Consider the following 14,473-nt stretch of genomic DNA (forward strand, 5'->3'; position numbering starts at 1 on the left):
GTTTTTAAACAATAAATCATTTCTGAGTATATTGAAACTCAGTACCCAGCAACATAATTTTCTTTGGTTAATAATTTTTCTAAACTAGAAATGAAATGCCTTAAAATTATGCATTTGTCAAATATGCTTTAATATGTGGTTAAAAGCCAATCTAATAAGGAAAAATAACCTAAAAATTAGTCCAACCATTCCTTTTAATTCCTTGCTTCCAATTTACCATGTATATCTACCACTTTGGAGAGAAAAACTGTTAATTTAACCTTAATTTTTAATTTAATTAAAAAATTTTAAAATGTAACTCCATTTAAAGAAGTATCTTGAGGAAGATTGAACCTGGGAGCAGGTAAGTAGGAGAGATCACTAAAGAGCAAAGTGTAAGGTAGAGCATTTGTTTCCTTCTTTTTTGTTTGTTTGTTTTTGTTTTTGTTTTGAGACAGTGTCTCGCTCTGTCGCCCAGGCTGGAGTGCAGTGACTCGATCTTGGCTCACTGCAAGCTCCGCCTCCCGGGTTCACGCCATTCTCCTGCCTCAGTCTCCCCAGTAGCTGGGACTACAGGCACCCACGACCACACCTGGCTAATTTTTTTTATTTTTAGTAGAGACGGGGTTTCACCGTGTTAGCCAAGATGGTCTCGATCTCCTGACCTCATGATCCACCCACTTCGGCCTCCCAAAGTGTTGGGATTACAGGCCTGAGCCAACACTCCTGGCCTCCTTCTTTTTTATAAGGATGTGTGCCTCTTCACATAGAGTGCTGTGTAGGACTTGAACTTCTATCTCATGAATGTCTCATGTTGGCGGAGGTCATGCAGCATGATTCTCATTGCTTTTAAGTGATGGATAATTGAGTGATTAATAATTGATTTCACTGCATTCTGTGTTTTTTGCACCTTTTAAAAAAAAATCGCTTAAGCTAGGGTTTTTGTTTCTGTTTTTTAAATGCTACCCCAAGTTTGATTGTGTTCTCAAGTGAAAAATATTGCTAGCTATGCCGTGTGTGAACTTTCAGCCTAGTCATTTTGTGGCCATAAATATTGTTTCTATGAGCCTCTTTTCAGCTGTGCTAGTCATGTGTTTTCTGTTTGTTCCTTAAATTATGTAAAATGACCCCTTTGGCAGCCAACAAATTTTATAGCTTACTATGATAAAGAGCTTCCTTATGGAAAAAATATTCAAGTTATATAAAATGTTTCCTAGCAGGTCAATTTTTTTCTGAATAAATAGTTTTAAAAACAAATTTAACAGGAAGCTTAACAATTTTTTGAAAATTTGTACAAGCAGTGCTCAATGTAGGGAATAAGGAAAACCAAGAGATGAGAAAAATTAACACCCAAAAGCTCATCACCAGAGAAAACTGCTTTTACTCTCTCTTCTTCTAGTCATTTCTATGCCCCATTATTATTTTTGCATATTTGAGGTGATGTGGTATAAACAGTATGTATATTCAATGTGTATATTCTACTTCTTCAAACTAATATTATATATAAAGATTTTCTACAAAAATTATTTTTTGAACGTTTTATAATTATATACTATTCAGTTGTGTTAAGTTCAGTTAGCATAATTTTTCTAACTGTTCTCATTAAGGGCATTTTGTTTGTTTCTAGTAGATTGGCTAGTATACAGGCTGCAGTGAGCATTTCTGCATAATGTCTCTTCTGTAATTAGAATTGTGTCCCTAGAATATATTCACAGGTCTGAAATTTTGTAGTCAGGAGGAATGAATGCTTTTAAAGATTTTGATGCTCACAGCCAGATGGCTTTACAAAAAAAACTCTACCAACATTAAATTGTTTTTACTTTTTTTCCCCGCCTAGGAGAGTCTAAGATCTTTGTGACCCTAAAAAGGTTAAGAGCCACTGGTATGTTTATGAAAAACAGATTTTATGCTTCTTGAGGTCATCACTGCCTTTTAACTTCCAGGAAGCCTACCAGTAAGCATACCCTGAAGTCGATGTGCAAGAAATTTGTTGAAAATAATGATCTTAGTGAGATCTGCATGTGACCAAAATTGAGGATGCCTTTCAGGAATACTAACATGCCTTAGGCAGTGGAAGGGGTGGCCAACTCCTCTTTGGTGTCAATTTGAAAACCTTATTTTATTTACTTCATATTGTCAGTGGCAGACAACAGATTTTTGAAGACCATTTTGTGTTTTTGCAAAATCACAATAGCAAGCACGGTAGCTCAGTTTAATGGTCCTATGTGCCAAAGTGACTAGCTGAAAATAAAGTATTTCTTTTTTATCTGTAGCAATCAAGTCACATGAGATGAGTATATCATTTCCAGCATATTACAATTTATTACATCTTAATATTCACCTACCCTAGTGGGCGTCATAGTAAGTTTTTACTTCTATTACAGTAGCCTTTCCTGAGCTGCTTTATTATGAATTCTAGTTAGTAGTATTTTATTGGTTTGAAAATAAAGGAAATTTTTATTGAAATAAATGTATTGAAATTAACAGTGATTCTAAGGAATATATTTGTTTTAGCATTTAAATAGTCTACAAAGATAACTATCAATTTATTTAGCTAGAAGTTCCCTAGAAATTCTAGTTAAGGATATGAAAAGCATGGATGCCTCCCTCTACCTAGAGAGAGTATAATAGTTAAGAACATGGAATCTGTAGCCAGAGACCTTGGATTTGAATCCTACCTTTACTGCCTCCTTGGAGCACGGCTTTTATCAAGTTACTTAAACTCTGTGCCTCTGATTTCTTAACTGTGAAATGGGGTAATAGTGGTATCTAGCTCAAAGAGTTGTTGCAGGAATTAAAAGAGATACGTATGATGCAGGCAGAATCATGCTTGTTTCATTGTATGGGTTCTTCTACCTTCTCCTCATCATATTATCGTAGTCTTTGTAGTCGTCTTCATGATGGAAGTCAGTATTCAATGAAATACTTTCTCTGATAAATTGATTTACTACTTTTTTTTTTCATTTTTATCTCCTCCATTTTTCTTGGTAAGCCTTTGGAGGTTCTGTTCCAACTTTGACAATGCTTTGACTGACACATTGGCAGGCTGTCTTAAGTGTGTGCTATAGTAACAACATGCTTCCTTTTTCATTTATTTGTAGATACCAGGATAAATGTGCTGCTTAGCTTCATTATACCAGGTAAAAGAAGGGAACCTTTTTAATAGAAAACAAAAAACCTGTATGACTTAGGGTCATCAGAAGAGTATGGCAAAATAAAACTGAGATATTCAGTGAGACTTGCCAGTGTAGTCTTCCAATAAATTATTGCATATTATTTGCCAGAGCTTCACCTTTTGTTGCAAACAGATAGCAAATTTCAGTTGTACCACTTCAGCAGCTTATGTTGATCAACTGAGGTTGGTTGGAATGTGTCAGACCAGCTAAATTTAAGCATATGTTATTAGCTTCTTTCAGTTAATGGGTAGAGTTGCTTCCTGTTGCTCAACTACTGCTATGTTTCCTTCTCTCAAAGTGGCAAAAAGTTTTTGAAATAAAATGATTATTTTAATGGTTTGGTATTGTGAACATGGTTATGGTAAAATTAGAATATTGCTTCTTTCATCTAAAAGGTGGTAGGTAGCAAGATGAAGAAATGGAAATAGAAAGTAATGGAAAGTTAAAGTTAACTATCATATTTTTAATGTTTTAATATGAGTATAATCTGTTTACTACATAAATCAGAAATTAAATTAGGAAAACATTCCATATTATTCTGTATGAAAGTAGTGTTTTGATATGTCACTCCTAATCCTCACTTGGGTTTCATAGTGAACATTTTCATGTGTCCTAGAAAACAGACTGTTGGTTGTATTTCTGGATAAGTACTCTGTGAGGGGTTTTCTCCCTTTCTCTCATTGATACCTCTTACATTATGGGAGGGGAGAAAAATGGAACTCTGGTCTTATATATAATATAGTTAGCATGTCCTGGGAAATATAGTAAATTATTCTGTGATAGTGTAATTATCTTCTGCTGTCTTTATGGAACCAGGCATTTGATAAATTTTTGGTTAGAGTAGAATATCAGCAAAGCTATAGGAATGGGCTCAATTGTGAATAATTTAGTTTTCCTCCATAGCCACAGCACTACTTTTGCTCACAAAAAGGCAAGAGTATTCATGAGCGATAGTTTGAACATCTAAAAATTCACAGTAGTACCTCAGTTGGAACAGTCTGCTTAACATAGGATGAAAAGCACTTTAGTCCTTACTTATGGGACAGACTGATTTAATTCTTTGTATCAAATTTTTAAAAATGTTTTTCCCTTTATTTCACAAGCTGTCAGGGGAAATCATGACCTAACACATTGAAGGAACAAAACACCTTTGACAGGCAGATCTCACTGTGCAGTGTCAGAATTGGCTTCTTTGGTGTAACTGGTTGCCAAAGATAGCCTTATAACATGATTTTAAAAAGCAGAATAAAGAGACATTAAAGTATATATTAATCGCATGTTTTAAAGGCCCCTCAAGTTAATTGTTTTTGTAAATTTCTGGGTTTCTACAAAGTAGAAGTCATTATCAAGCAGTCTTCTTGAAGTTGTTTAGCACTGTGGCCACCAGCACAGGATCAGGAGTCACAGGCCAGGGTTTAAACCTACATCAGTGGCTTACTGATTGTGTGACTTAATGTTGTATGATCTCCTGTCTAATCTTTGGCTTCCTGAACTATAAAATGTGAGAGTAAAATTACAGGTCCTGTCTCACTGGATAGTTGCGAGGATTGGAGTATGTAACATACTTAATGGTGTCTAGTAGTTTTATTTTTTAAAATCAAAAATTGCACTGCTGTTGCCCCAAAAATCCATCTAAAAAACATAAGGCAGGCCCTCCTTTAAATATATGGAGGCCAGGAAACATGTTTCCTGTTGAATAACTGTTATTATTTTTGTATATGGGAGTAGAAATAAGGAAACTAGAAATGGCACAGAATTTAGGAGAAAGGAAGACACATAACAGAAGCTCTTCCTGTGCAAAAGGAGCAAAAGACTAAGACGCTCCTCAATTAGAGCTTTTTAGTCTGGTTGGGGAAGAAAAACTAACATATAGGACAGTTAGAGAATTATAAAAATATTGAGTAGAAATTCATAAGAGGAAAAATATCACTGGAACTAGAGCAGATGGTGGGGGCTGAGTCTTTATAAATGGAATTGGAACTGAACTTAGAAGGAAGAGAGGAGGAAAGCAGGGCAGTGCTGTAGGCTAAGGCTGGTAAGTGAGCAAACCCTAGAGGCAGGACTGAAAATAATTTTTTAAAATCATCTCCTGAAGGGACGTGACTGACTAATGAGTACAGGGACACCTTGAGTGAGTACATAGTGGGTAACACTGAAGCCAGGCAAAGAGTTTGAGCCTGGTTAGGGAGACTTTCAGTCTCTTAAAAAAAAAATCCCTGACATATACTAGAAAGCAGTGGTTTTTATAAATTTTTGATTGATAAATATGAATTGTACATATTTATGGAGGGCATGGTATATTTTGATACATGCATACAGTGTGTAATGATCAAATCAGGGTAATTAGGATATCTGTTACCTTGAACTTTTTTTTTTTTTAGAGACAGCGTCTTGCTCTGTTGCCCGGGCTGGAGGGCAGTGGCACGATCATAGTTCACTGCAGCCTCGAACTCCTGGCCTCAAGCAATCCTCCCACCTCAGCCTTCCAAGTAACTGGGACTACAGACACACACCACCATGCCCTGCTGATTTAAAAAAAATTTTTGTAAAGATGCGGGTCTCTCTATGCTGCCGAGGCATGTCTCAAACTCCTACCCTCAAGAGATCCTCCTGCCTCAGCCTCCCAGAGTGCTGGGATTACAGGTGTGAGCTTGTAACATTCCTTTTCTTTGTGTTGGGAATGCCTCAGATCTTTTCTTCTAGCTATTTTGAAATGTAGAATAAATTGTTGTTCCCTATGGTCACCCTACTGTGGTACTGAACACTAGAACTTATTCCTTCTATCTAAGTGTATGTTTGTACCCATTAACCAATCTCTCTTTACCCCTTTCCCCTTCCCAGCCACTGTTAGCCATCATTCTACTCTACCTCGGTGAGATCCACTTTTTTAGCTCTCGCGTATGAGTGAGAACATGTGGTATTTGTCTTTCTGTGCCTGGCTTATTTCACATAGCATGATGACCTTCACTTCCATCCATGTTGCTGCAAATGACAGGATTTCTTTCTGTGGCTGAATAGTACTCCATTGTGTGTATACATACCACATTTTCTTTATCCATTCATCCACTGATGGACACTTAGGTTGATTCCGTATCTTGGCTATTGTGAATAGTGCTTCAGTCAACATGACAGTGCAGGTATCCTGTGATATATTAATTTCCTTTCCTTTGGATAAATACCCAGTAGTGGGATGGGTGGGTTGTATGGTAGTTCTATTTTTAGGTTTTTGAGAAACCTCCATACTGTTTTCCATAACAGCTGTTGTAACTTACATTCTCACCAATAGTGTATAAGAGCTCCCTTACTCTGCATGTTTGCCAGCATTGTTATTTTTTGTCTTTTTCATAAGAACCTTTCTGACTCAGATGAGATGATACCTCATTGCGGTTTTGATTTGGATTTCCCTGATAATTAGTGATGTTGAGTATTTTTTCATATATCTGCAGTGTTTAACAGAGCTAAGTCTAAATGCAATATATAGAATAGGTTAAATGGGAGACGCTGTTGGATTAATTCAGACTGCAGTGGTTGAGGATTTGGATCCCAAAGAAGAGAACAATGCCAGTATCTGCACCAATTCCATCTTTCCTATTACATCAGAGGGGTTGTCCGCCTCCCAGCCAGGCCAGTCCCCATGACGCTCTGGCTCCCATCCCTTCTTCATTCTCAAGAACTTTCTACACTTGATTACCCCTTCTCTCACATGCTTTTTAATGTCTCCCCCTTGCCTTTGCTTTTAAAAATCTTCAAGCTTTTCCTATTAAAAACAAACTAAATTTTCTCATTCCACTTCATATTTCTTCCAGCTGCCTCTTCATCTCTATTCATCCCTCAACAGGCAAATAAAATTTTTCAAAAAATGTTGTCTATTCTTGTTTGTATCGTTTCCACATCTCCCAACTCCACACTTCCACTCACTCCAGTTGGGCTCTTGACACCATTACCCTGCCAAAACAGCTGTCACTGAAGTTATCAGTCAGCTTCAACTTCACGTTACCAAATGCAATCCTCATCTTGCTTGGCTTCTCGACATAGTTCACCGTGCCCTGTGTCTTGAACACACTGTTTTGGTTTTTGGTTTTCTTTCCACATATTGGGCTAGTCATCTGTCTCTTCTATAGTCTCACCCTCTTCCATCCATCATGTAAGGGGTGAATTCCTCAAGGCGGGATCCAAGGTCCTCTCCTTTTCTCACTTTATAATCTCTCCATCATTCGTCTTATTGGCTCTTGAGTCAATTATTATCTGCATAAAGATTTGTGCCAAATTATATTCTCCAGTCCAGACCTCTTCACTGAGCTATAAATTCTATGTTTCTGTCTCCTCTTGAATGTTTCAGAAGCACTTGAAATTCAGCATATCTAAAAGGGAACTCATCATCTTCAATTCTGGTCTATTTCAGTGTTTCCTCTCTCAGTGAATAGTATCCAGTTGTATAAGTTACAAATCTTAAAATCATTCTTCATACCTCCCTCTCCTTTATCACACATATTCAATCCATCATGATTGGATAGCAAAAGAAAACATTTGCTCATTTTACTTCGTAATTACTATAATTTGAATGTCTGTCCCCTCAAACCTCATGTTGTAATTTGAGTCCCAATTTTGGAGGTGAGGCCTAATGGGAAGTGATTGGGTCATGGAGGCAGATCCCTCATGTATTGTTTCAGTGCCATCTTCACTGTAATAAGTGAGTTCTCATTCTGTTAGTTACCAAAAGCACTGGTTATAAAACAAAACAAAAGAAAACAAAAAAAAACTGGCACCTCCTTCTCTCTGTATCTTGCTCCCTGTCTCGCCATGTGATCTCTGCACACACCTGCTTCCCTTCCCTACTGCCATGCATGGAAGCAGCCTGAGGCCCTATCAGAAGGAGATGCTGGTACCATGCTTCTTATACAGCCTGCAGAACTGTGAGCCAAATAAACCTCTTTTCTTTATAAATTACGCAGCTTCTGGTATTTCTTTATAGCAATACAAATGGACGAAGACACTAATTAACCCTTGAATCTGTCCACTTTCCACTTTTTTTTCTTCCACCACCAAGATTCTTATCCAGACTACTGCTGTCTATTCTGCAATCTATCCTCAGTCACTCTGGCCTGTTTCCAGGTCTGTTCTCTTACTACTCAGCCAGGGGATTGTTTTCAAAATGCTTCTGTCCCTTCCAAGGTACATTAAAGCTATTAACTTACTTTTTACTGCTCTCAGATGAAGTCCAGATGCATTACCATGGACACCAGGCCTGGCTTGATCTAGCTACTACCTAATCTTCAGCCTCACCTTGCCCCAGGCACGCCTCACTCTGTATTCCAGCCATATCTAGTCCTCCTTGCTTGGCATAGGCCTTCCTGCTACAGGCACTTTGCACAACACGTTCTCTACCTGGGATACTCTTCCCTCCTCTCTTCACCTAAGTAACTTCTGTTCTTTCAGATCTTTGCTCAGTGATGTACTCATTCTCAAGAAAGCCTTTTCTTTTCTTTTCTTTTCTTTTTTTTTTCTTGAGACAGAGTCTTGCTCTGTTGTCCAGGCTGGAGTGCAGTGGCACAATCTCTGCTCACTGCATGCTCCACCACCCAGGTTCACACCATTCTCCTGCCTCAGCCTCCCAAGTAGCTGGGACTACAGGCACCCGCCACCACGCCCAGCTAATTTTTGTATTTTTAGTTGAGATGGAGTTTCACTGTGTTAGCCAGGATGGTGTCGATCTCCTGACCTCGTGATCTGTCTGCCTCGGCCTCCCAAAGTGCTGGGATTACAAGCGTGAGCCACCACGCCCGACCACAAGAAAGCCTTTTCTAACTTCCTAAATTGGATCAATTCTCCTTGAAGTTTCTTACGGCACCATGTTTATATGATTATTTGTTTATCTGTCTGCCCCACTGGACAGAAAGAGCCACAAAAGCAGGGATGTATTTGCTTACCTTTGTATCTCTGTAACCTGGTACATAGTAGGTACTCAGTACATATTTGTTAAACCATCAGTTAGGCATTTGAAAGGAATGTCTAGGGCACAGCAACAAGGGGATCACAAAAATGCTTTGTGTGCTCTAGAAGGTAGAAAGCAGTATGACGGATCCATCCTCTAGCTGGGTAGGAGAGAACCGTGAGGAGTCCAGAGGCCTTTCTAGTTCCATGCTCCTGGGGCCTCCACCGTTGTCTATCAGAGAGCTGGCGAGCGAGCCCCACTGCAGCACTGCCATTACCATACTTCCCTGGCCTGTACCTTCAGACTTTGTCATTCTTGTTACTTCAACATCATGACTGCAGTTTTTAGCCCTGTTGACCACTCCTGCCTTGAAATTCTCTCCCACTTTGCCTTCTGTAGTATTTTATTTTTAAGTTTTTTCTTATCTCTCTGACAACATCTTGGCTTCTCTTCCCACTCATTTGCTCTATCCGAGTACTCATTCCAAAATTCAGCTTTGATCTCATGGCTCCCATGTAAGAGGATAAAGTCTGAACCTCTCAGCAGTTCTTAAGAGACCCTCTGAGGAACTTGCCAGTATCTCAAGTTTCATCTCCTGCCCTTCTGTTATAGCAAATGATTTGGCATTCTCTAAGCACTCCATGTTTTTATGATTTTGTGCCTTTTCCTCATGCCCCACCTTACATCCCCACCGCCTATGTACTGGGGAGCCTCTACTATTTTCAAAACGCAGATCAGGTCACTTAGGCCTGCTCAGGCATTCCCTTCCTCCAGGCTGTGACTCCCTTAGAGGCAAGGCCTTTTTCTATAACATGGCACTTTTATATAGAGTACCTGGCATATAGTAGACCTGTAATAAATATTCGGATAACAAAAAGGACAGTTCTTTTATCTTTTAATGATGCATATAAATAGTAACCTGAATGACAAATAACACTCATGATAAACCAGAGTATCACCGAATAAGCATTCCTTCTTGAGAACAGACTTCTTGATAGTTAAAAAGTAAAATGTCAAAAAGTTTATTACATAAATAACCTTGATCTACTCTGACTGTATTTTTCTGTCTCACATAATTCTGTTACATTGTCACACCCTCCTAAAATGGATTTCTAGTCATGCCATGGTAATAAAATGTTCTAGGCTTTAAAATGATACATCTGCCCTGAAAGCTTTGAGGTATTTTTTTCCCTGGGGTGGTTATTTTTTCAGATTTCCAAGAGAAGGTTATCATATACCAATCATAATGTATGTGTTGTAAAGCCACACATTGCAATACTTTTTTTATGAGCTGTTATGTAAGCCATGCTTCAGGGCAAAGCAGGGATGCAGTGGAGGAAGAGCCATTTTATGCATTTCCAGCTGCACAAAGTAGTAACATTTCATGTGGCAGTGCTATATTCATTCTCAAGTTTCTCCCCTAGAGGGATAATAGGACATTGCTTTTTTGCCTTTCAAAAGGGTATAACAAACATTCTCTCCCAACACAAATGCCACATTTGACCTCATTCTGCTCTCAGTCAGTAAAATGTTTTTCTTAGTGTCATAAGAATTATTTTCTGTTGGTGACTTTAATTTCCTATAAGGTTTTTAGGAAGGTTTGGAAATCATTATATGGTTTCACTGGGTTTGCCAGATGTGAAGGAGGATTAAGAATTAAACTGTTTGCTTGGCTTTGGCTGGTATTAGATTATAAAATGCACTTTTATTGGAAACAAGAATCAAAGGATAGGCCTAAATAAGTACTTCCCTGGATTTAAAAAAAAAAAAAGTGTTAACAGTGTGGTCTCCAGGGATTGATATTCGGAATGCTATTTTAAAATATTTTAAAGAGCATCGAGAAAAGAGAGAGTCTTAGCTCTTCTAGGTACTAAAGTAGGGTTGATTGGCACAAGCTGAAAGTTCACTCCAAAACATTATGTGAGTGGGCAGAAGAGGAGCAGATGTGACCTCATTTTCAATCAGTTCAGCTTTTAAGCCGTTCCCCTTTCTCCACCTGATGAAATGCTGTGGTTGTTCTTTTGAAGGGTCTGTTTAGCAGGGTTAATTTCTTATTGTCCTACTAAGCCATTTGGTTTTTAAATGTATATTTCCTCTCTCCATGTGCATACATAATATATATGCATACATAAATTATTCATATGTTTAAAATTTCTCACAGATTTTATTTTACAATCTTTCTTTCATTACTTTGCTTTCATTTTTTTTCTCTTCACTTTCCCAATACCTTTCTTATTTTTAGACAGATCATTTTGTAGGAATAATGTGGTAAGATATTTCTTGTAAAATATTGACTTCTATTAAAATATTTTGTGTAATTTATGATATCTCATCTTTAGAATAAAAATGCTACTTAGGAGCTTTCTTTTTAAAATTCAGGAATTGCTTAGTTCCTAAACATGAAGAGTTAAAATCTACTAGATCCTTTTATTATTTCTAAAAAGTATAATTATCAGCCTTTTAGTACCTATGAGAGATGGACTTTTCAGTGGCATTCATATGCCTTGTGTTTATAGGCCTGTCTTGTCATACGTGCTCTTACCACTGAAATGATGGCATAAACTTTGACAAATGCAGTTTTATCACCTTTTGAAATATACTACAAAATGATGTATTAACTGTTTAATATTTATGTGTGATTTTTTTCAAGTTCAGTTCAAATCAGCTAAAGAGTTAATGTTAAATATTCACAATAAAAAATATTTTTTAAAACCTGTAATGCATATTTATGATTCAGTTGATGAGCCAAAGCATGAATTTTTATAAGGTCTCTGAAAGATAGAACTTACATAGATTTTATAAATATTTTCAAATTTCATGTGTTACATAGACTTCTTAATTAGTTGTCTATGATAACTTTGATCTGCTCCAATTAAATAGTCTTAAGAATAAAAGTTTTTTTGTAAAACAATAATCAATTTGTTGTTTATTTTTCTGTTGCAAAAATTAACCTGTATTTTGGTCCTTTAATTACTTGCTTGTTTTTAAAATTTATTCCCACTTGAGTATTAACTCATGTTTTTCTGACGTGATTTAGCAGGGAACTGTTTGCAAGATAAATTGGCCAAGAGAACTAAGACTAACATCAGCAGATTTACTTTTTCATGTTTAAATAAAGTACTCATTTTCCTTGAAGTGCCAACATGATTTATCCAAATCTGAGGGAGAGAAGAAACTAAAAAAAGGATTATTCAAATTTTAGATTTGTAGGGAAATAATGTTTTCACTTATCTCATTTGGATTCCCAAAATGCTAGCTTAAACCAAGCCAAGCAGTGGCATAAGATAATAGACCCAAAATCAGTTTATATTCCAGCAGGATAATAGATGAGCCACAGCTGGATGTTCTCCATTTACTCATCCATGAACAAACATGCACTGAGTACCTGCTGTCTACTAGGTACTCGGGACACACAGATAAATAATACACAGTATCTGTCCTCAAAGAGCCCTCACTTTGGGGAGAAACATACAGATGCTAAGGCAATACAGAAGTGCAATGTTAGAAATATTCACAGGTACGAAAGCCGAAAGTGCATCTGTGTAAACAAAACAAAACAAACAAACAAAACAGGACCCAGGACCATGGGAGGAGGGCAGAGTTTCCCAGGAGCTGGTTCCTGAGTTTAAATGTGCTGGTTTGAACTATTGTGTAGTTAATGGTAAGTTCACATTTACAAAATAGAACATTAGACATTACAGTGTTAACACAAAGAAGGGTTTTGTATGAAATCTCCCTTTTTCCAGTAATAATTTTAACTTATATGTTGAGAATCGAAAGTTTTTATTTTGTAATTTACCATGATGCCTTTAAAATATGCCGTGCATTGTTATGGTTCTTTAAAAGTAAATTTAGCATAACTTTAGTAAATTTGATCACCTACTTTAGTTTGGATGAACTAAATTTTGTTCAAAATTGTACTATATACTTCTGAGTAAATATAACGGATTTGTTACCCATATTTACTAATATCACTGCCAAAACCACTTTTAAACTATACCTAATCACTGGAATAATCTAGAGTTCCAAAAGATCAAACTTGTGACTTAGAAGATTTTGTATTTCTGAAGTTTTTCTTCTTAATATAGCCTGTTATCTCTGAAATACTTTAAATAAATGTATATCATCTAAAGAAAGTTATACTTGTCCATTAAGATTGGGTTCTGGTAAAATAAAGGTAATATTTCTTGTCAGTTGAAGAGCAATTTTCCTAAAGCCTGAGTGAAGAGGTGCCTCCCCACCAGAAAGTATATTCACTCACAATGTCCAATGATCTGAGATTAAATGTCAAATACTTACTAATGTATCTACTTGAAATAGAGATGGCAATGGAAAGTGGACACTGGCTAATTTTTTTTTTTTTTTTTTGAGACAGAGTTTCGCTCTTGTGCCCAGGCTGGAGTGCAATGGCGCAATCTCAGCTCGCTGCAACCTCTGCTTCCCGAGTTCAAGAGGTTCTCCTGCCTAGGCCTCCCGAGTAGCTGGGATTACAGGCATGTGTCACCACGCCTGGCTAATTTTTGTATTTTTAGTAGAGGTGGGGTTTCTCCATGTTGGTTAGGCTGGTCTCGAACTCCAGACCTCAGGTGATCTGCCCACCTTGGCCTCCCAAAGTGCTGAGATTATAGGCATGAGCCACCGTGCCCAGCCGAAACTAAGACTGGGGATACCATCAGTGCATAATTATTGTCCAAAGACAGAACATATGGGACTCATGTGTCAGTGTTTTTTATATACTAAATTGAAATAAATCTGGTGGGAACAAACCTGTTTAACCCTTGTTTGGCTTCTTCAATGATTTTAAATTCTTAGAACGGTTCAAAGTTTTTCACATTGAGATCCAGCTCCCCATCTTTCACCTGGAGGAAGAAGCTCTGTCGGGGGTTAGAAACAGGGGGATGGCTGTGCATGCTTTGCTTCTGTTTAAAAAGGGAATTCAGTCTCCAGAAGGGAGGGGATTGCCCTGGATGCTTGGAGCGGGCATCAGAACATGTAGATGGTTTTGGATAATCTTCATATGAGGTTATCTTCAATAACTCAAAGAGTTGATTGACAAAAAATAGTTGATTAGCCAGGCACAGTAGTTCATCCCCTGTAATCCTAGCATTTTGGGAGGCCGAGGTAGGAAGATCGCTTGATCCCAGTAGTTCAAGACCAGCCTGGGGCAACAAAGTGAGACCCCCATCTCTATTTAAAAAAAAAAAAAGAAGAAGAAGAAAGAAAGAAAAGAAATAGTTGATATTTTTCTAATGAGCATGTAGTATTTTTGGTACATTTAATTTTCCTGTTAAGTCAGGCAAATCACGAAATTATACTAATGATGTGGGAGAAATTGCATTAAAACTGGGGGAAAAGAGCCCAAGACTTAAAACTTACCTCATCTAGA

General features: G+C 37.4%; 1 protein-coding gene across 5 annotated transcripts in view; it reads left to right on the forward strand.

The window, feature by feature from the left end:
- The window catches only part of GALNT7 (polypeptide N-acetylgalactosaminyltransferase 7), a 155,008-nt gene that overhangs the window by 58,100 nt on the left and 82,435 nt on the right, over positions 1–14,473 (forward strand). Inside the window, exons 3-4 of one of the 5 annotated variants that reach the window (XM_063603994.1) lie at positions 3,081–3,119; positions 5,537–5,798. The exons of 3 other annotated variants lie outside the window; for them this stretch is intronic. In XM_063603994.1, the coding sequence (XP_063460064.1) occupies positions 5,721–5,798 (78 nt within the window). In that variant the 5' untranslated portion in view covers positions 3,081–3,119; positions 5,537–5,720. Of the gene's footprint in view, positions 1–2,239; positions 3,120–5,536; positions 5,799–14,473 lie in introns of those variants that run through there. One more of the 5 variants, XM_063603993.1, reaches the window with a different exon arrangement.

The sequence above is a fragment of the Pan paniscus genome, chromosome 3, assembly GCF_029289425.2.
Source record: "Pan paniscus chromosome 3, NHGRI_mPanPan1-v2.0_pri, whole genome shotgun sequence".
NCBI classification, from domain to species: Eukaryota; Metazoa; Chordata; class Mammalia; order Primates; family Hominidae; genus Pan; species Pan paniscus.